Genomic DNA, 23,250 nt, shown 5'->3' with positions numbered 1-23,250 from the left:
AAACACGCTTTTTCATTACATTATTATACCTAAGGATTCAGTTTAAATAAGCAATTATGTATTAAGTACGAATAAGGATTTCTTTAATGCGATGTTTAATTTGTAATGAGCGTTAAAATATGAAATAAATAATTAACTAACGTTAACAATAAGGAGAGTAGTTTTTAGTGCAACCTGCTTTCCCCAGCTCCGCCGATTGACAATTTTTTGACTTTAGAGGGTGGGATGAGAGATTAAGGGGTACTCCCTGAAAAACTAAGATATTAACATTCAAATGGCGTTTAATAAACGTAGTAATCTAAGTTTTTATTTATTGAGTCTATACTGTTCCACTGCTTGATAAAGGACTCCCGCAATATCATGTGGGACTTTTTTCTACATTTATTTTCTATATGTTCAATATTTTTCTTTTAACCGACGGAGACGGAGCAATGGTTATATATAATTAAGATCCTAAGATAAGCTTAGTGTATCATATACTCTAAACTTATGAATACATAACTATTGTATGGATTATATAATCGGAAGGATCAGAAAATGAAACAAGATTGCATTTGAATCACAGTATTTACAACATTATCTCTAATAACTAAGTTAACAATTTAATTAATTTGCAATTTTTTGTTAAAACAACGAGGTAAATATTATGCTGGAATAAATAAAATTTTCGAAATATAGAACTTATAAATTAGCTATACATATAAACTTATCTAATTATTTATTAATACGTTTAAAAAGTTACAAAAAATTAAAGGCGAAACTCAACGTAACTTTTATATAATTGCAAAGATTCAACAGGCACACTTAATTTTCCCATGCTACGTTGAACATAATCGACATAGATTTCCTTTGATGCCTTTGTGATTGTTGGTGGAATGGTATCAACAGAGCTGTCTATAGTAAACGCACTGCTCACTGTCATAACGATAGGTATATCGGGCTTATATTTGGGGTTGGATCGTTTTTCGAAATTCACGTAACGTTTGTACCTGTGAAGAAGAATTTTAGTGAAAATGTGAGAGAAGAAATATTTTAGGATGTGTACGTGATTTTTGAGTGCTATAGGTTATAAATGTAATACGGGGAAGCCCCTAATTTGTATATAAAAAAGAAGCGACTGTATTTCGTTTCGAGTGATTTACAAAAATACATTTTATGATGGTCGAATTTAAATACAATAATTCAGGTCAAAATGTACCTAGATGCAAGAAAAGTACGAATTACTAAATACTTTTCTTTAACAATATTGATCTGTACTTACAGCAACATATCCCGTTTGGTTGGCTCACTAACTATTGGTTTAAGTGTTCGTTTAACAAATAAAAATGGCGGACGCTGATATGACACTTCTTCTTCAGCTTTGGAGACCACTGCACCAGGGGACATCGGCTGGCGAGAGCTCATAGTAGAACTGGTCAGGTCATCGTCTGATGAAGAGTCGCTGTTTGAACTACAAAAATACAAAAAATAAATAACTGCTTTCAATTTCAAAATTTATTCCAGAAAAGAAATAAAATAAGGTCGATTAGTATTATTTATATTCCTTTTTATAATGATTTCACAGTGTTTTACGCAATTTTGGCATTTGCCTAATTTATGTAGGCATTCGCACACTAAGTTTTGCGAGTCCTTGATTAAAACTCATTCGTATTAATATCATATGAAATAATCAAATCTGATATATATAAATTTTCCGTCTTTTTTCTCCGCTCAAATTTGAACATGAGATGATAACTTAAATATGTTATAGGTAAATTAATATCGTTAAATTAGTTTACTATATCATTATATATTAGTCTACATTTTAGATATAATAAGACACTCACTCGCTGGAATTATTAGAAGCGGTGCTGGACCGGCCGCTGATGACGGGGTTCTTGGAGGCGGGACCCTTGGCCGCGTGCGGGTTCCTGCCGCGTACTACGAACGGGCTCAAGTTCTCCGCAAACGATGGCGTTATGTCGCGCAGCGTGTGACACATCTGTGAATTTTTTCTTTGTCAGTTTGTACCCATATGTTTCAGTGTGTCAATCAAAGTTTGAACTACTGAACGGATTTTGATGAAATTTGGTTCAAACAGGGTATGAGCTGACTTGAGTGATAGGATACAGTTTATACCGATTAAATGCTCCCTTGGAGTAAAACTGGTTCTTGATATCCGGGCGGAGCCGGGACGAGCGTCTTGTATAAAGTAAATGCATTTTTGCAGATTACACGGTTAACTGAACAAGGTATTGAAAGAAAAATTTTCTTATTTTAAGTTCATATTATGAACAAAAGATTGTAAGAATATTATGTATCTGTGTTATTTTTTCAAGCGATAACCCCCGAGCATAAAGATCTACATACTCTTTCTAATTTTCTATCTCACCTTGAACTCGAAGCTTTCCATAAACACAGTGTACTCGAAGGGCCGGTTGTACTCTTGGTAAGGGTCCACCATTTCCAACGCAGTATCACCCTGCATTCCGATGATCTCGCAGCACAGCTTGCGCATCTCATTACTTGGCTTAGGTAAATAGCGCACCACTTCATCATCCCACCATTTTGTTAACGATCTGAATAAAAAGAATATTATATAAAATAGAAAGAAGCTTGCAATAATTTAATCTTGTGCTTAAAATACGCGCGCGTACGGATGCCGCAAAGTGTTACTCAAAACGTGTTTCCGCCTCATAAGTGAGCGACTTTTTTATATACAATATATTATCTACAACTCATCCTACTACTAATATTATAAATGCGAAAGTTTGTAAGGATGTGTGTGTGTGTTTGTTGCTCTTTCACGCAAAGACTACTGAACCGATTGCAATGAAATTTGATATGTAGACAGCTAGACAACTGGAATAGCATGCTTTTTATTCCGATATTCTTACGGGATACGGACTTACGCGGGTAAAACCGCGGGGCGCAGCTAGTAGTATATAATATGTATACTATGAGTTGTAGATAACATGGTTATGTTAACTAAAACTCATAGTACTTATGTATGCTGCAAGTATATGACAAAAATGTGTAACCATAGATAAATATTAGAATAGAACTGATTTAGATGGAATTTTTTCAAATCAATTGCACATACTGATGTGTACTCAATAATAATAGATAATAACACTAAAACACTCACCTCCTGTTAGGAATATAAACCATGGTTTCAGGATGGTGCAAATAGTAATCAGTGGGATACACCCAAATGGCTGGTCTACTTGGATCAGGAATGAATAAACCTAGGAACAAATTCATGGTGTTCTGTTTCTCAGCGTCTGAGAATGTGTTTGAGTAGTATCTACTTAATGTCTGCATGATATCGTTACCGTGGGACGACCACGGTGCGGTTTTACGGTAAGTTTTTATCCTGAAAAATACGATAAAAACTGTTCAAAAAATAACTCAAATCACGCTGTAATTATAGAATCAACGAAATTGTATCATTTTCTCTAGAACGTAAGGAAATTATTTAAAACTGGTGATTCTAGTACGGATAATAAAATATACTTAAGAAATTATTATATTGTCACAAGGGTATAAAGTTTGAATTAAATCTGTCATTTTAAAATGGGTCAAAATCGAGTCTAAAGACGTTCGTTACATACAAACATATAGATGAAGCTAATAAAAGCGTGTTAGAAGAAGAGACTGTAAGGGTTCATTCGTAATTGCTGAAGTATGGTACGATATAAGAATTCACCTCATATTATCAATTTTCGTACATAAAGAGAAATAAACAGATTACAATTAAATGGTATAAAATATATGCATGTATTTGAAATGAGTTTCTAAGATAATCAACTATTGTGACGATAATTAATCAACATCACCCTTATGTAGTTATTTACCTATGTACTAATTGTGATCCTCCGTATTGTAACGCTAAAGTATCTCCGTGGTCTTCATATAGACCTTCCAATAATCTAGCACAGTCCGAATCAAATTCGATAACTGGTTCTGCTATCAGTCCCAAAGCATGAAGCTAAAACAATAGCAACCACATCTCGTCAGTTTAGTTTCAATTTTCATTATATAAATTACAAATTTCGTTATTATCACTACTAATCATGCAATTGGGAATAAAAAAATGTATTTACATTCCCTATTAATATTATAAATGGGAAAGTAACTCTGTTATGTGCCTTTCCTTTACGGATAATCCACTAATAGCTTGAGACTTGAGAGAGGACATAAGATAGGTTTTTATCCCGGAACGGGAACTATGCGGGTTTTCCTTTGATTACGCGGGCGAAGCCTCTGGCGAACAGCTAATACTTCATAGTATGATTCACTGTTATTTTTGGTATTCGAAATTTGGATAAATATTTTCTTAAACGGCATTTACAAATCGTCAAAATATCGAAGCGAATCGAATACGCATATGTATTCAATGCACTTGCGTTTGGAGCGGTTTTTCGGTCGCGAATCAAAGGGCACGCGTACAACGAACATGTGTGAATGTGTAAATGCGCTATTATGCAACAATAAATAGTTCCAAAACTTTATCTAGATCAGATCAGGCATTGCGTAAAACACTCCCACAAGAAAGAAAGAACGAAAGACTAACACATATCCATTCATCTAAGCATATGCACAACCTATTTATAGTAAGAGTAATATGAATGTTTCAATACCTGATACGCCAATACACACTTGCCAATAGCAAACTGCGCAGTATTAGTTCTATCGAGGCAGTCTACACAGTTAACGCGGACCACGCCAGTCTGCAAGCGGCCTCCTTGATGGCCCTCTACGCCCATATCATCGCTACACCCTTTTGTGCTTAGAAATACACCTGTGCGCTTCACCACTGTACGAGCTATTGCTGATAACCTGAAAATAAAGTGCTATGGTTTTATTATTATATCCTACTAATCCTACTAATATTATAAATGCGTAAGTTTGTGAGTATGTGTATGTGTATGTTTATTACTCTTTCACGCACAAACCACTTAAACGATTGCAATGAAATTTGGTACGTATCTACGTGCTGGACAACTGAAAAACACATAGGCAACTTTTTATCCCGATATTCCTACGGGATACAGATTTACGCGGGTGAAACCGCGGAGCGCAGCTAGTTATGTATATTCTTACTATTGCCAAAATTCATTATTCAAATTCTTATCTGTGGTCAACCACATGTATCAAAATGACACACCCATGGATGTGTAAGCAAAAACGAAAAAAATGTGAAAAAAATGTGTCCAAACAAATGAAGTAATATGAAACTACCTACAGAACATTTTAAAGTATGAAAAACATATAATCCACTTTGTTTAAATTTTTAAATTCCCAGTAGGCCCTATGATTTTTAAACTGAGAATAAATGACTTAATCTAAACATGTATGAATAACTTACTTGTCTAGTACTTTAGCATCAGCCCCTTTATTAATCCTCGCCATATCCAAGTGGAAATACTGTATGGCATGTTCAGGGGGTAAAAATTGATTGAGATACTTAACAGCATTGCTTATTACTTCAGTCAATAATGATTCATGCTTCTTTTTCTCTCTCTTCTTTACCAAATTAAGTATCATTATTGGTGAACCATATCTCTGCATGAGATTGTTGAAATGCTTAGCTGGTATTTGTGCGTAAGGGTCACTTCTGTCTATAGCTATAGCAGGTTTTGGGACCATCTTTGATATGTCTTGTGACCAAAAACTTGGGATTGATCCTCTCATTTGCACAAAGGAACTGAATCTAAAATAAAATATTAAAAAACTAAATATAATTAAGATGTTCACAAAGACAAAAATGTTATTATTCAATCAATGTTTAAAAAGATAATATACACATATTTATTTATTTATTTATTTATTTTATACGAAAATAGATTGTTTATCCATCCATAGCATGTAGTATATTTACACCTCCAATCCACCATTTGCATTTTTATTAGAATAGCATGCAAATAATTAACAATATACAAACCTGCCATTAGAAAATGATGAAATCATAGAATCATGTACAATTTGTTCAGTTTCTACCTCATTAGCAACATCACCATGCATGTTCGCACCTCTTTTTAAGAACCTAGTACCTGCATATCGGTTACTGCGCCTGGCTATAAGAGTTAGGTAAATGGGTCTTCCAAATATATTCAAATTGCTCTGTTCTATAAAACCATGTATAATGTAGAGGATCCAATCTGGATGTAATTGTGAATGTACAACAGATAATAGGTGACTATTCCATACAAATCTCCACTCGGGAACTGCACGCACACCAAACTCCAGTTTTGTTGTATTATCTCTAAAACAAAAACAAATGCATATTGTGTAATCAGTAATTTATTAAACAACTATAGGTACAACTATATCCACATGATTTGTAGGGAATAACTTAGGCATTACAACATTACCAATGAATACCTCATAAAATATGTCATTAGATTCAAAATTATGACATTGATAAAAACATTCACTCAGTTTTGAGAAAATATTATGGAAGTTGATGATAGTTTGAATTTGAACATACCCCATTTTTTCATGCCTCTGTTGCAATTGCTGTTTCCAAGTTTCAAATATGTCTTCATCATCATCATTTTTATTACAAGTGCACTCATCATTGGCTTTCGAGTTTATATAAGAATGATAAACAGCTGCTGTGACGGGTTCAGGGAATAATGCAGGGGCTAGCTTCCTTGGTGGTGCCATATTCATTTGCAGTGTATGTGTCACATCATAACTGTAGCTATAGTAGAAATTAGTAGACAAATCAATTGCTAAAAACATTTTTACATATCTTTGTTCATCAGGATCTTGTGGCTTACTGGTATCATTAGGTATGTATATCATGGCTGTGTCTTCTATTTTGTATATTGAATGTGGACCAATCAAGGCAATTTTTCGACGCTTGGTCACTAGAATGATATAGTACCCCTCCAAAAATCTGATGAAACCTAAAATTTTTATCTTTGTAAATCAATCAATCATCTTAAGGAGTATGTTATATACAAATATATTAAATTCTTTATGTAATTTGTATCCTACATCCAACTACACACATTAAATAAATTATATTAACCCTCTGTAGCGAAAACTTAACGAGTATTTAAGTGTGCCAGTTATTGTAGTGTTAAGTGTAGTAGTTATTAGAAATTTAAAAAACAACTTCAAATTACCAACAATCCCAAAAGCAGATACCAATTTATTAAAGCCAACAGATCGAGTTCCTTTATTGCCAAAGCCTATCATGTTCAACAGCTGGTGTATTTCTTGTTTATTATATTCCACCTTATCATCAACCAGTATTAACTCTCTAGGATCCGTTCGATCAATTTTCAACACACGAAATCTGGTTTGAGTGTTATTCGATCCTATGAGATAAAATCTCTAAAAGAAAATATAATTTTTCAGTTCTATTAAAGTTGACTTTGCGTAATTATTTATATCAAAATATACAAAAGAATAGAATACATACCGCTTTCGTTTCATAAAGTGCAATTCTCTGAATAGAACTAATAATAGGGTGAAATAAAACATTTTGTTTAGACATTTTTTTTTATTTTATGTAAATAATAATTACTTATCAACTTCGCAAGCAAATTGTTTGTTTTTGATATTGACAATTGCCAAGTGCCAACTGACAAATGACAAAATGCTGACAACTACAATGCTGACAACCGTAAAGTCACAAGTGACACCTGATTATTTGAGAATTAAGAAGAATGTGTTATGTGATCCAAAAAGTAGTACAATAATATGGGTAATGTGAACATGTGAACTTAGTACCTACTTACCTAGTACCTACCTATCTAGAAATGATCTTGATTGATGACACAGGTCTTTGCAGCAAGAAACTAATTTTGGAAACGGTTTTAGAAAACCAATAATAATAGACCAATAGAATACCGTTGCATTGTATGTGTTATATATGGATATCTATTTATTTCATTCGTGCAGGAGTATCGAAAAGATAGGAAACAATAATATCATTACTCTATTACCTAAATATAAAGATTTTCTATCAGGCGTTTAGCAAACATAGTCCAATTGCTAATAGTGTGTGTGAAATGTGATTATATTTGAGTACATACTTCAATGCCATGTTTCGTTTCATTTCGGCTTCAAGTCACATTGGTAAGAGGGCAACTCGTGACCTTTTCCTGAATTGAACTGTTTTAATATCCCATGTTCATCAACCCCATGTTCTTCGACGTAGAAGACACAAATCTTAGCGCGTACTGTAGGGGTATTATTGCAATGGTATAAGTTAAATTATTATAAATTAGGAAACATCTTAACTGCACTTGACAACACATTCAACGATCTCATATTAAATGGCCTTTTATAAGCTGACCCGGCAAACATTTTGTGTTTACTTACTCTATCATTTAGGGGTATGAAAAATAGTCGTTGGCCGATTCTCAGACGTACCCGATGACGTACTCAGATGACCCGCACACAAAATTTCATGAGAATCTGTCCAGCCGTCTCGGAGGAGTATGGTATCAAATATTGTATATTATAAATATTGTATTGTAATTATATATGTATTGTGTAAATATTGTATATTATAAATATTGTATTGTGTAATTTTATACATATGAGATAAAATCCGAATTTCGCCTCGAGTTTCTTACCTAAAAGTGTAGGACGACATTTGCAAAATTTTTTTTTTGCTATAGTCTATAGATTATCATTCAATTTCTTTATTGTATTTTCCGACAAAGAAGATACAATTAAAAACGTGTAGTACTTATCCCTTTGAGAAAGAGTAGACTAATCAAAGAGTAGTTTAATATACATGGAAATCACCATTCACTACCTATTATGAGATACTCCGTGGAATTTGAGTATTTATGACGATTAGTAATTTGTGGGCGAGTTTTATACATTTTTGAAAAATTTCATTTCTTGTTGAAATAAAAATGAATGAATGTTGAATTATGAATGAAATATGAAATGAATGAATATGAATAAAAACAAATTTGAAAAATTTGTGAAATTTCTTCGGCACGAATTGGGCCAGCTCGCACCGGGGAAGTACCACACCCCCACAGAAAACCGGCGTGAAATAGTGGCATGCCACTGTGTTTCGTACGGTGAGTGGGGGAGCCGGAGGCCTATTTCCTTTTCCTCATCCGTCCCAGTCCATTCCTTCTTTCCAGTCGTTAATCCATTCCTTTTCCCTTACCCCAAAAAAGCGGGCAGCGCATTCGCAGAGGAGGCGGTGGTGATCGCTTACCATCAGGCGAACCACCAGCTCAGTTGCCCGCTATGACATAAAAAAAAAAAGAATATATAAAATTGAGTCCCCTGCTCTTAAAAAAAAACGATTTTAATCAGGATAACAGGATAATACTAAATAAAAACTCATGATTTTTTTTTATTGTCACCGATCTTTCATCTTTCATTAAGGTACAAAATTTGAATTAAATCTGATTGCTTAAAGTAGGTCTCAAGGAAGTCGGTTACATACAAATATACATATGAAGTTTTTGCTTGGTAAAATATGTGAAATCGGTATCTGTGCCTTATAGGCATTACAACATATGTACATAATCCGCATTGATTATTGTTGTAATTTTTTAAATAAAACTCAGTTTTCTACGTAATAAACTGTTGTGTATTCACATAGCAATTTTTAAAATTATGATTTGTTTAGTGCTGAATAAAGTCTAGTATACTACTTATTTCAGAATTAGTACCTATATCACGTATTTCCGATAATAATTATATATAATGATAAATAAATAATTTTCGTATATTATTTTGTTTGATAATACGAGAAATAACTCGCTATTGCCGATGTAGTGTTTCTACTTATTCCGTAAATTCCGTTGGTGGTGGTTTACAAAATGATTATTCATAAACACTTTTCAAATGTACCTAAATGAATAAAAAAAGAGTTTGATTATGAGTTTGACTAAAAATGGTTTTCACTTAATAGCTGTATTACTAAATATTAAATTTGAAACACAGTGTATAAACTATAATCTATGTTTTTGCATGAATAATCTTTTGGAAATTAAAACCATTTTAACGGATTTTAATTTCTAAATGTATAATACTCGCGTAAATCAAACACAAGAAAATACTATGAATAATCTTTACTTTAGTCATAAAAGCTACAGAGTTTGTGTGTTTCATCATTAAACAGTCATCGCGCCAATCTACAGAATAACTATATCGAATAATTGAGGAAACGAAAGCCCCCTTGTGTACGCTAAGCTGGCCTAGAGAGTAAGGCCAGTGGGTAAGGTCCAGAAAAAATTCAGTGCTGCTTTATAATTTTTTAGTGAAATATTAACTATGAGAAATTATCGAAAGTTTAGACGTTAAATTGTTTTTGACACGATAGTAATTTTGTTATTTAATTTCTATAAAAGTAATTCAACGTAAGTTTGAAAACCGCTATCGGTATATATGCATATATCAGAAAATCTAAATAATAAAATACATACGTGCTACATATTTTTTAAGTATCGTATATGTATTTTTAAATAACAGATATTGTAGTGTACATATAAATAATAAAAAACGATTTTTCAGTTTTATAGCATGACGTTTCAATTTTATTTCATACGTATGAATTGAAATAATTGACTTTTATATTTTTATAATTATTGAATTAAATCAATAACAATTTCTTGTGAAGCTACCATTTCATTCTTACACAGTCAATAATTACTTTGAAACCGCAATGAAATATACCATTATTTTAATGATTTTTTTGTTTGAGAACTATATAAACTTTTCACCGTCTTTTTTCACGATCAAAATCACTTTGTCGAAATGAATACAGCCGCTTTATTTCTTACCTTGAGTCCATGGTTACTAATTAATTCTCCAAAACCAAGAAGATTATTAATTCGCTCTGTTTTTTCTACCGGAGTAGTAATCTAAAGATCCATCTTTTAAATAAAATATTTTTTTATTAGACTGGAGTCTTGGGGGCAAAATATTTTCAATTTTGCTTACTATTTTATTTTTCTACCTACATTTAAAATTTCACCGAATCATTCAGATATTTAACTGCAGTTGTAATATTATAATTTATATTGTGTACATATTATGAAATTCTTGATGACAATTTTTTTAACGCTCTATTTATATTTTATACCTAATAGTACCTATACTTATTAAGGTTTATTTAGATCTTTGTCTTAAAGAATGCTACTTAAACTAAGTAATAAGGTAAAGAAAAAAAGGTTACATTCGATTTCTTTTTATTTTGCCTGTGTATCGTACGTATCTTTCAAAATTAAGAACTTAAATAATAATAATAATAACTTCTTGATAATTTTATTATGTATCTTCGCTACATAGTATAAAACGAAGTCGCATTCTCTGTCCCTATGTCCCTATGTATGCTTAAATCTTTAAAACTAAGCAACGGATTTTGATGCGGTTTTTTTAATAGATGGAGTTACTCATGAGGAAGGTTTATGTATAATAACATCTATTAAACTACTCCGAATTTAACTAGTATTGAATAATCTGCAAATAGAGGTAGCTAAGATGATGTGATTTCTTATAGCTAAGTTTGTCAATTGCTATGCAATAAAAAATACTTCAAAAACAATGTCAGTTATCACTGCATCATCTCCAAACATTCACATTTACTGTAATCGCAATATATCCAGAGCTCGTTAATGTATCTCTGTGGGTGAAATATATGGAGTGTAAAATGAATGTGTCCTAACATCACAGTTGCATAGACAACGCGGCACATTTCGTGAGGGTGAAATGCCACTCCCACACTCGGTTAAATATTTGTGCGGACTACAAAGTAGGTCAAACCTGTAGCAACTTTTATTAATTATGTAGATGGACATACGCTCGCAGCTTTGCAACACCCACATTATGTAAGAAAGTGTGAATCCTCTTAAATCTAATTCAATTTTCCTAAAAACTTTCATGGGCCGTCGCTGTAGCTGCAGTATATTCTATTTAATCGTATTAAATTATTCATAATGGTTTCGGTACTGCAGTCGGTGGAGATACTCGTTTGCATGAGGATGCTTATCCCATTGCAGTTAAAGGGCTTGTTACGTCAAGAGCTCAGACTTTATACAAAAATTGTTTTCAGTATAGATATGTGTAAAGGTTTTATGTAGTTGACTTTTCCGAGTGGTAGGCGAGTGGCAAGGTGTGGCGCTTGCGCGCGGCTCGCGGGAGGGCGCTAGCGTCGCCGCCGCGGCAGTACCGTGCGCGTCGCCTACTGAGACCTACCTGCTGCTCGTTGTTCGCTCACCTGGCTCATTGATCGCGGACGATCTCATTAGAAAACATCGTGCAGTCATGATTTGTTACACCGACGAGACAATCACAGTGTTTCAATAGGTGTTTAAGTGATGATTTACGGTTAAATGTCCGTTCGGATGTCCAGCGCGGTAGTAAACAACCGGTCCAGATAGGAGGCTGCGTCTGCCTCACGCCCGGCTGTAGTGGAATGCGGCAATTTTAACAACTGCGGACCTCGGGACCCATATACGAATTGGGATTGTCCGGTTGCTTCTTAGAAAAAAGGTAAGTTCTATTCATGGGAAATAATAATACATTCCTTTTACATCCGTGTGAAATATTTACAAAAAGGTGTGCTAGTCACACCTAGAATTTTGAACATTGATTTACGATGGGATTTTTTTTTATATTTTTCAAGAATGCTGTACGTATTTATATAATAGTAACCAGTGAATGCAAAGAATAAAATATTTGCATTTCATCTTGGCGGTTACATTACCGTAGCGCGGTTACGGCTAAAAGAATTAATTACCTAATCCGATTAAATAGAAATTTTGTGCGACACGAATTTTTCTTTTATCATCCTATTCAAGATTTACTTAAACGATTAATAAATGCGTATTAGATATCACAATGTCATTTATTTGTTACGATTAGAGTTATTCATGTAAATTGTAAATTCCTCACATAACATATAAATCAAATCCATGTCGACATTTCAAGTTTACTTAGAAACTCATTGAGTTTGAAATTACATTAAAAAATAAATAAATAAAAAACTTAATTAATACACCACGTCTCTTAAAAAAAATGTATTATCCGTTCATATTATTAGTACTTAAGAGTTACGTAAGAAGTTAATTTTTTCACGCTACATTAGAGGACTAGCAATTATTGTTTTGTGTTCTGTTATTTTGCGTTTCATATTTTTGTTACATAAAATGATATAATTGGTTCATACTTGAAACCGACGTGAATAAATAATTTATGTTCACTCAGATCAGTTATTTGCTTATTGAATAACAACAAAAAATCAGTATAGTGTTACATATATTTTCCCACGAACATTTTATGCATTGTGCATAAATGATTCCAAAGCTCATAATTATTCGTGATGGGTTGCAGAAAAGTGAAACCAACCGATTCAAATAATTACAAAATAAAGCGGAACGAGCAATGTTAATGCAATAAACGGAAACTACCTGGTATTGAGAATTCTTGTAATAATGTTACACAATAGCCGCGACATTAAACTCTATCACATCACTCTACTTACGGCCAGGTATTAATAACACCCATCGAAACTGGGGCATTGGTTTGTAATACATAATGATTACGATAATACTCACAGTGTTGTGTTAAACTGCATAATGATTTTTGAGCAAATAGCACATGTAATTTTATACGTACTATGTGTTCTTTAGCTGTTATATATGTACAAACTAAGCTATTAAACAAATTGAATTTCAAATCTAATCTAGTAGAATTCTATAACGCAAATAAATGAATCGCTTTCTTTTCGTCTGACTATAAGTTTTCATTGCTCTCCAAGTCACGGTTGCGACCTACCTTTGAGAACAAAATACCAAATATGCATTGTGCGGATCCTTTTACAAATGTGTCGACATTATGCCTGATGCCTGTCGTGCGATAGCTCGGTTAGATTCTTATTACTTACAATTTTAAAAATAATTTTATCTTGAGAACGTTTATTTTAAATAACATAATATTATTGCAGAAGCTATATCGATGTAAAAACTTTAGATAAATTTGTATTAGAAAAGAATAGCATCAAGCATTCTCGTGAGAGGCCATATTGTTTCGCTGCTACGATAAGATACATTTTAATAGAGCGAGCGATACACATCACGTTATTAAACTCGTATCCGTTATTTAAAAGTAAATATCAAGCAGGCGTCTGGCCGTTGAATAAATTGAATTTCAGCCTCTGAATGTTATGTAACTCTACCGCTTAAAACGACTTACGAGAACATTTCGTGCGCTTTTGATAAATTAATCTAGACATTATTTTACCCCAACATTTTGACCTGATTTTGTGACCCTTTCTTTTAATGTTTGAGTAATGGTTATGATATTGTCATAATAATATAGAAATTCGTTCGTGTCCACTTACAATATGTTTACCTTTGCTATTTACTAAGTTAGCTTTTGAATACTTTAACGGTAATTCAATTCTCGACGCCGGAATTTCATTAACACGGATATTACCGTCAAGTTGAGAGCGTCTAGCTTGTACAAAAAACTCGGCTGCTCCTGACAATGCTCTTCCCTAGGGAAACGAGTCGAATTAAGTGTTAACAGAATAAGCAAACTGTTTGTAAAATTGCTCGCGGTACGGTTAACATTCACTAACTTTTGATTGAGAGATATTGAAAATTTTGAAATATTGCATTAGATATGGAGTAAGGTTTTCATATCGGTTCACATGTTTTGCATTAATTCGTGCAGATCTATGTTCTTAAGGAGAAAGTACAATATAATATTCGTAGTGCCAAGTTTGTTGCTCATTTAGTTGCGAAAGATGAAACCGCCTAGAACTAAGTCAGGCGTTGATTAAACGTCTAAAACACACCCTTTCTTGGTCGCTTAAACGTATAGGTATATGCGCTTTCTCATCCTTAATATAGCTGAAGTCAACGAAGCGTGGTTACTTTGTACCACTTACGAGGGGTCGCCTCCGTTCCAGATTAAAATTCTCACCATGCTTAAGTAACATGTGCCGCGCGGCCTCGCCGAAGACATTTCGCTCTGATTTATGTCATGTATCCTATTTACAGAATAGCACGCTTAGAGCCTATTTAGGACAACTTATTTATTAAACATAATATACGTAAGTACATAATACATGTGATGAGTAACGAAGTAAAAGATAATAATGTTTACTTTAATGTTTACAAATTTAACACTACGAGTTTTAATCATATGGACAAGCGGAAACATAAATTAAATTGATATCATTAAAGATGCAGTGCTCATATCTTATTTACTTACGCTTTAAAGTAGAATGCACCTTATTCTACCTTATGAGGGGTTTTTTTAACTTATCAGGGGAATTCCAAGTATATGTAACCACACACCCAGACTGTATTTAAAATAAAAATGTTTAAATTGTTTAAATTTATATTTTTCAATTGCCTAAAAAAAAGGAAGTACGTTATCATTTCGACTATATTTTTTTGGCTTTGTTACATCAGATCTTTTGACTGGGTGAACCGATTTTGATGATTCTTCTTTGTATTTGAAAGCTGGTGCCTCACATGTGGTCCCATTTAAATGAAGTCTAGTACTGACGATTTGAAAGCGTTTATGTGTTTTTCTTAAAAATAATTATTATTCGGATAAGCGAGTGCTTTACTAATCTGTACAGTCTACTACGCGGTAAATGACCTAGATTAAATATCCTAAAGCCCCACGAGTCCGTATTCCATAATTTAAAAGGATCGAAATTGATTTTTGTTAATATATTTTGTTATTATATATACTACCAATATTAGTCCTACATGTGTAGGTATTGTATGTGTAAGGTAAGGAATAGTTGAACGCACCGAACATTATTGACTACAAAGTTCATGATAACTTGTAATTAGTCATATTAACATTTAACACTCAAAACTAATTTTCAATGAGCTTAATTTATAGGTCAATTATGTGATGATTACATATATTTTTAAATATCAGTTTACGTTCACGGAATGCATTAATATTTCCCTTTTCAACTACATACTGAGAAGCACAAATTTAAACATTATTTTTAAAGAGAATGTCAGTAAACCATATTTTTGTTTATAATTAACATCGCTTTATTATAAAATATTGCTTTACTTAATACGTATTCATTAAAATAAAAGCCTGTTAATTAACGAAGGTGTATAAATTGTTTAAAAACATTCTTATAAAGCCTGGCGGTATAACTTTAATTATTCTGAATGAGACTACAAATATAAAACTGCACATAGAGTAACATACGAAAATAAATTATATGTACTTACATATGTAGCTACAGCATGATGAATAAAGGAATGCATAATATATCAAAGTACGAACCGAAAGGAAGCAGATGATATAAGATCAAAGAATGGCTTCCAGGTAACATGGGAAATGTTCGGTGAAAATAAAAATGTCTGCCAGCGATTGTTTTAAACTTCCCACGGCTGTTGTGAAACGTGATATGGTTAGCTATTTATTAAACTTTACAATACCGTTGTTATGAAAATTATCAGCGACACGTTCATCGATGTAAATGGTTACGGGCGCATTAATTATGCATAATTTTATCTCGCAAATTAAAATTGTTAGTGAACCCGTGAAGTTGTTGAAAATGTTTTAATTGCAAATAATATTCATGCCGAAATAATGCTGAATTAAATATGTACCCATTAACGAGAAAGTTGTATTTATTGATTCGACTTTGGCTCATTATTTTCAAACGACTTTAAAAAGGAGGAGGTTTGTGGCTTGAAAATTTTAATTCGATGGAATAGCGCAATTAAAATAAATACTGTAAAGATATCTATTACTAAACCAGCGCGTACAAATACGTTCTTGTAAACATTTTTTTTTTCATATTATGTATTCTTTATTTTGCTTTTTTTAATTTTTTATGTAGGCTATGGGAAGGAAATGTCTTTTTTAACGTATGATTTTCCTTGCTAGGAAAACAAAATTGTACAATTTTGTACAATGTAGTATACAAAATTGTTAATCGGTACAAAATTGTACCGATTAATTGGTGAGCTCAATACAGATTTTTTTGTTATAGTACCAACATTACTAGTCATTCACTCAATGAGCCGCTCGCATGCATACCATGTTATTGCGCCCCAGCTGTTTCCTCTATAAATTTATGCCCTCTATAACATAAGCCCTTTCAAGTTTTATTTTTGCAATAAGTCTCCCGTGTTCTTGTCCAAGGTCTGATCTATATATTTAAATTCATCAACAGCAATTCAACCGTTTTAGTGTAAACAAAAACATACAATTAAGCTATAAAATAGTATCAATTGTCTTCATGAGAATTATTTCTTAGTCAGCGTTACGGTAAAATAATTATTTCTGTATTATAAACTTAATGGGCTTGCTCGAGTTATAAGCTTGTTCGCGTAAGTATGTTGAAATTACATTTATACTGTAAATTAGAGTGCAGACGTACTGAGAAGTAAGACCAAGAAACACCATTTGTAGGCGTCAAGTGTTTGCAGAAGAGAGCTGTTACGGCACCGCTAATGAGACGGGAAACCTCAAATGCTATATATTTACTTGGTTCATTTACACATTTGTACAGTAACTATTGAGTTATATGGGATTTTGATTACCTGTATGAGCGCAGAAAATTACCAAACCGAAAGATCTTCATAACCTGTTATTTTTTGTCTAGAACTCAACCAGTTCGGCCTCTAACATCTTTCAAAACAATCTCCGAAATACGTTACGTTTGGATTTTTGAAAAACGTGAACATAGATCTAAGTAACTTGGAAATCATTCTTTTGGTGGATTTTTATAACTATGATTTATTTTAGTAAATAACTAATATGCGAATTTAACGAAATCTGATGTTATCTTCGTTTATGTTTCTTCGACTTTTAAGAAGATGTGGCTTGTACATAGATACATTTTATTTATTCGTAAAACACCTTTCAATCAGGTTTTAAGTATAATTAACTTATTAAAGTAGACTGATAGTATCGATATTTTATACTGAAAGCTGTTAGACTAGTTGTGGCCTATCAATAGATGTCTATATTTTCCATGTAAAATCTCTCTAAACAGTAACATAATATTTGCTATTATTTCTGATTCGACTTCTGGGCAAAATAAAACAGACTTATCAAGACCATTTCTGTGCCAAAATGGATATTTTATAGACCCGAAAATAATATTAAGTATTTTTTTCTGTTTTCTGATTATTCTGTCCGTTTTTATGTGCGTTAATCACGTAAAAACTGACTGGGCAGATTTTAACTAAATTTTCTATGGTGATAGACCATGTAGAAGATTGACCATGTAGAAGGTGGCTAACCATACAATTACCGGGATAATAACCGGGATATAAACAAAATTAATCGCAAATACGTAATTAAATTAAGTGAAATTAGATAGGTAATAAAAATGAAATGTAGGATTTTAATTATGGTTTTATCAGAGTCAGAAAAAATGTCATCCTGCGTCTATTCGAAAATCCACGAAGTACAAAATTTTGGAGTCCTTTGAAAGCTAGTTCAACAATAAATTACACTTTATCTGTATACAATTTTGACAATCTCATTGAAGCATAAACATCTTCGTTACATAATTTCAATTGACGGATATGAAGTGGTCAAGGCGGGCCAAACCTGCTGGCGAGCCGGTTCGATGCCCGGCCTGAGCACTTGTCGCGTCAGCCGGCCTATGTACGTAATTTCGTGATGAATTGATACCATACATGCATGGTTCATGTGAATTTCAAGGCCAGCTCTTATTCCCTGTGAATTAATATGGCTGAGTGCACGAAATATTGTATACGTTATATGTTAGATCGACAATAATAGGTGCCGTAATATATTGGTTGTCACGTAACATCAAAGTTCAAGCGACAGGTATAAATTACTCTACTCTTAATTCTTATAAACTGAATAGACAGCTCAAAGGCTGTGAAAGAAAAAAAATCAAGAGACATTTTATTCATACAACTCTGAAAAGTTCAATCGCTATCGCTGAATAAAAAAACATTTTGAAAAAATTTAGTTTCTTCCCCAATTTGGTATACTTTATGGCTACTTATTTTGCGTTTAAATATAAACAACTTCTCAATTCTTAGTGCTGGGTCCAAAGAATACTTATCAAACCAAGCTTTGGCTATAACAGTAGCTTTTTGAAAACTAACCAAAATTCAATATGACATTTCTCTATTTTCTTCAAATTCAAATAACTTCAATCAAAATGCTCTATGCCAAAAATTAATCGTCCGATAGGATTGAAATTTGTACACGTATTTTGTTAACTACAAGTCAAATGGATTTATTAGAGGCCCGTATCCTATTCCTTATCCTTCCCAGTCCCTTCATTTATTCCCGCCATCATCTTTTTAATAATTATTCCTTATCTAGTTAGTTTGGTAATCCATTTGCACAGACATATAGCCCAGCAAATGTTTATGGTCGGTGCGGGTCGCTTAACATCAGGTGACGCATTAGCTACTTTGTTCACTATGCCATAAAAAATATTGTAGAAGCGCTTTTTATGTTTAAGCATTCGGACTTTTCATTTACAAAAATTTATATTCAAGTTAAATATTATTTATTGCCAGTATGTCAAAATTTGTCATTTACTATTTTGATTGTGAGAACTATGGTAAATAGATTGAAGCATCTAGTCAAAGTTTGAATTAGTTATGTTTCAAAATTCTAGTAATGTTTTTTATTTAAACTCCTTGACCTCTATATTCCGAGCTATATAATAATATTTATATAATAGTTTAGCTTAAAATATGCGTATTGCATATATAATAATATGTATGAACTCTTCAGTCATATTTACTGCTCTATAGAAAGGATAAAAACAATAAATTGTATGGTAAACAACATCCTAGTAAACATGATAAAACAAAGGGAAATTCAAGATAGTGTTTACCGTGTAAGAGGTTAGTCGAATAAAGACATTGCATCTGTACCTAGTCGAGGCGAAGAGCGTATTTGCGAACAACGTTGTTTGCTGTCAATAAGCCATTGCAAATAGCCTTAAGACGACACTCCGCCTCTAAACGCTTTAGGAATTTTCTGGAAATTTTATTACAGCATCCACGGGATTTAGAACGTGGCGATTGTATAACGCTTTAACCTACTTGAACAATGATTTCTCATTGAATCATTGTTTTTATCTTGGAAACTAGCAAAAATATTAACAATTACATTTGCGCTTACAATGCGTTTAGGTTTCGCATGAAACCTTAACTATTGTGCTGCTTCTTTGTAGTTATAACACCTCACTGAGAATGTTTATTAAAGAAATTGTATGTATGTTTATAATCCAATAAATATGAATATAAATTCAAATTATATACGTTAAAATGGTTACTAGCAGCATCCAAATCAAGATTCAATATTTGAATTGCGAAACATCATTTGTTTAAAGGTTTAGTCTTACAATGTGATGACCATGACATGGCCATACACCTTTTTTGTCTACACCGACACATTACATGCTGCCTTGTATTTTTACCGTTATAGAAATGAGAGAATAATGTTTATTGAATACTCAATATAACATCATACGAGTATACTCAGAAATGTTTATCTATTATACAAATAAAAGGATGATGAGTATATGTAATTCTTTAAGTTTCACCGATAAACATAGGAAGTATATTAATAAATAGAGTTTCAAAAACTAAGAAACAAGCTTCACTCATAAAATTATTGTATTGTTATCGATCCTTGGCCGTGTGGTGCCGGTTTAGAATAGCACCACCCCATCTCTACCTGTGGGTGTCGTAAAAGGCGACTAAGGGTTCTTTCATGCAAACGGGCAGCAGCGTTATGCATGTTCTCCCTCAACAACAACTGCGCTCGCCAACCCGCCTGCCAAGCGTGGCGAGTATGGCATATTTCCCCCCAATAGATTAAGTTTTGGAAATCTTTGGGGGAGGCCTATGTCCAACAGTGGACGTCCTAAAGGCTGCAACGAGCGATCGATCCTGGATAAGTATACAAAGATTAAGTTGAATTAAATATGCCGTTTAAAGTGGGTCAAAAGTGAGTCTAAACTAGTCAGTTATATACAGATGGAAGCTGCTGCATAGCAAATCAAAAATAAGTATATAAAAAACCTGCGACACAAAAACAAAACCAAAAAAGAATACCTAAATAAAATGTACAGTTAGCTAGCAGTCTCACAAATCACAACAATCGCTAGACCCTAGCTCTATTAGCATAGCAAACGAGAAACGGGGGGCATATGTTCATGCAGTGGTCGACCACACCCAACTTCAATTAAGTTCTCTTGGCTGTAGCAGTATGCGCCAGATCCGTGACTGTATATAAGAGCGGGCTAACACAATGCAGACACTCTTAACTCCTACCGTCTAACCAAGTGTGAAATTTTCAATCAGAACATTTCTTATGAGTTTGTTGTATCGTGTAAACTTTAAATGAAAAATATATTCTTCCATTACTATTCATATAATAAACTATCAAAGTTGAAAAAAAATATATAAATAAGTAACAATTTGTTTTCAAAATTTAGAATTAAATAATTTAAATTGTAACCTAATTAGACGTCTAAAATATTAAGCGCTATTCAATCGTCCGTAATAGCTTGAACAATTATGTATTAATCAGACTCTAACATAAATTATTATTGACAAGATAAATGATTGAGCATTTTTGAAATTGAATAAATCAAGAACTAAATGTAAAGAGATTAATGTATCATTATAGTGTTTCTATATTCTGAGGCACGCTTTGATAAAATATTATCCCAATATATTTTGCCGCTTGACCAATGGCGTGACAACGAAATCCTTTTGCTTTTTCCTCATAATATATTTAGAGCTAGCTATGCTCATATCCTTACCAGGGTGAGCAGAGTTATCTCAATTCTAAGTCAATACTGCGGGGAAGGAACGTATTATGCATTCGGTAAAGTTTTCTCATATCTTCTTCATCTTATTTGACGGAACTTATACGGATATTTTAAGTTCAGGTTAATTAACTGCTTTCTTCATCGAGCTCAACTTGATGGAACATTGCAAACAGTATTTTCTATAATACATAATTATAAAGTGTATTGTTAAGTATCTTTTTTACATTTATTAGGTGTAATATGGTGAAAGACCAAAGTACTTACTATAAAGAGCTTTTTTGTGTTTAAATATAATATTTCCCTACTAAAAAGCTAATAAATAAATAAAAGCTTATAAAATAAGCATATCATATCATAAAAACCTAGCTGCGCCCCGCGGTTCCACACGCGTAAGTTATAAAAAGTTGCCTATATGTTATTCTAGTTGTCCAGCTATCTACGTATCAAATTTCATTGCAGTCGGTTCAGTAATTTTTACGTGAAAGAGTAACAAACACTAACACATCCTAACAAACTGTCGCATTTATAATAATAGTAGGACGAGTTTGAAGATAATGGTAGGTTTACGATGAAAAATCAGCTATTTGATTCCGATATAGGTATCTTGGCCACGGCGACCTACAAATTATACTTATTCCTATTTTCTCCTGGTAGTTTCGATAAGAAAAAAGAACTTTTGAGTAATATTTAAATCCATAAGAACATTAAAACTTAAAAACCTTATGGGATAAGTATTATCCGTCAGAATTTTATAAAATGAAAATTCCTGGATAATATTTGTAAGAACTTTATTCAGCAAAATTTGTATCAGTACAATGGGGAATGCAAGAAGTTCGATAGACTAAAATTACGTCGTAAGGAAGCTTAATTTATCGGTACCATTCGATCATAATACCCCAGTCTAGGATTTTGCACAAAAGATCGATGTTTACAATAAAAGCGAAGCGTAAGGCTGTATAATACCCGTTATATTGCCTCGATTGTAAAGAAAAGTGAAGTTACCATTGGTAACAATAACAATAAAGCGAGAAATGTCATCCAAATATACATAAATGCAGTTTTATTGGACCATCATATACGTACTTACAATATATTTTTTTTTTTGTTTATAAATTTAACATTGACAAATAAGTAATAAATAATTAGGTAGCCTTACCTAATTAAACGTAAGACAATTTTTATGGAAAAAAGTGAATTGAAACGTTTCTTTTCAAGATTATCAAGTGTCGTTCTCTCACAATCGTTTTTAGTAGGTCAACGACACTAATCCGGCGATTAAAATTTGGCCATTAGTAAAAAAGGGGACGGGGCTAGAAAGCACCTCATTTTTATATTATTGCACGCAACAGTTACATCATGTAGTCGGCTCAATACCCAGTCATTACCTTACCGAGTACTGTACCTACAAATTATTTATTTCAATTGTGTAATTTTCTATGTACATAGTTACAATGAAACGTGATAATTTTTTACTTTTTTGATCGACT

The 23,250-nt window shown here is 32.8% G+C and overlaps 2 protein-coding genes across 7 annotated transcripts in view; one reads left to right on the top strand and one right to left on the bottom strand.

Annotated features, from left to right (window-relative positions):
- Positions 1-548: 548 nt before the first annotated feature.
- On the bottom strand, positions 549-7,573 carry LOC119834580 (polyphosphoinositide phosphatase). Its single transcript, XM_038358976.1, has 12 exons — positions 7,418-7,573; positions 7,119-7,329; positions 6,473-6,896; positions 5,927-6,247; positions 5,351-5,695; positions 4,623-4,821; positions 3,837-3,970; positions 3,128-3,355; positions 2,372-2,558; positions 1,827-1,981; positions 1,262-1,450; positions 549-989 (listed from the first exon to the last, which is right to left on the bottom strand). Exons 1-12 carry the CDS (start codon positions 7,490-7,492, stop codon positions 749-751), a joined length of 2,709 nt encoding a protein of 902 aa, XP_038214904.1. The 5' UTR covers positions 7,493-7,573; the 3' UTR covers positions 549-748.
- A 4,507-nt stretch (positions 7,574-12,080) lies between these two features.
- LOC119834709 (protein turtle) overlaps positions 12,081-23,250 on the top strand; it is a 50,911-nt gene continuing 39,741 nt past the window's right edge. For 3 of the 6 annotated variants that reach the window (XR_005288016.1, XM_038359171.1, XM_038359168.1), the window contains exon 1: positions 12,082-12,471. The gene's annotated coding sequence lies outside the window, so the exon portion shown is untranslated. Of the gene's footprint in view, positions 12,472-23,250 lie in introns of all 6 variants that reach the window. The other 3 variants (XR_005288017.1, XM_038359172.1, XM_038359170.1) reach the window with 2 other exon arrangements.

This window comes from Zerene cesonia, chromosome 19 (genome assembly GCF_012273895.1).
Source record: "Zerene cesonia ecotype Mississippi chromosome 19, Zerene_cesonia_1.1, whole genome shotgun sequence".
Lineage (NCBI taxonomy): Eukaryota > Metazoa > Arthropoda > Insecta > Lepidoptera > Pieridae > Zerene > Zerene cesonia.
Note: the sequence above shows the minus strand (reverse complement) of the source record. Positions and strands in the feature narration are given on the sequence as shown.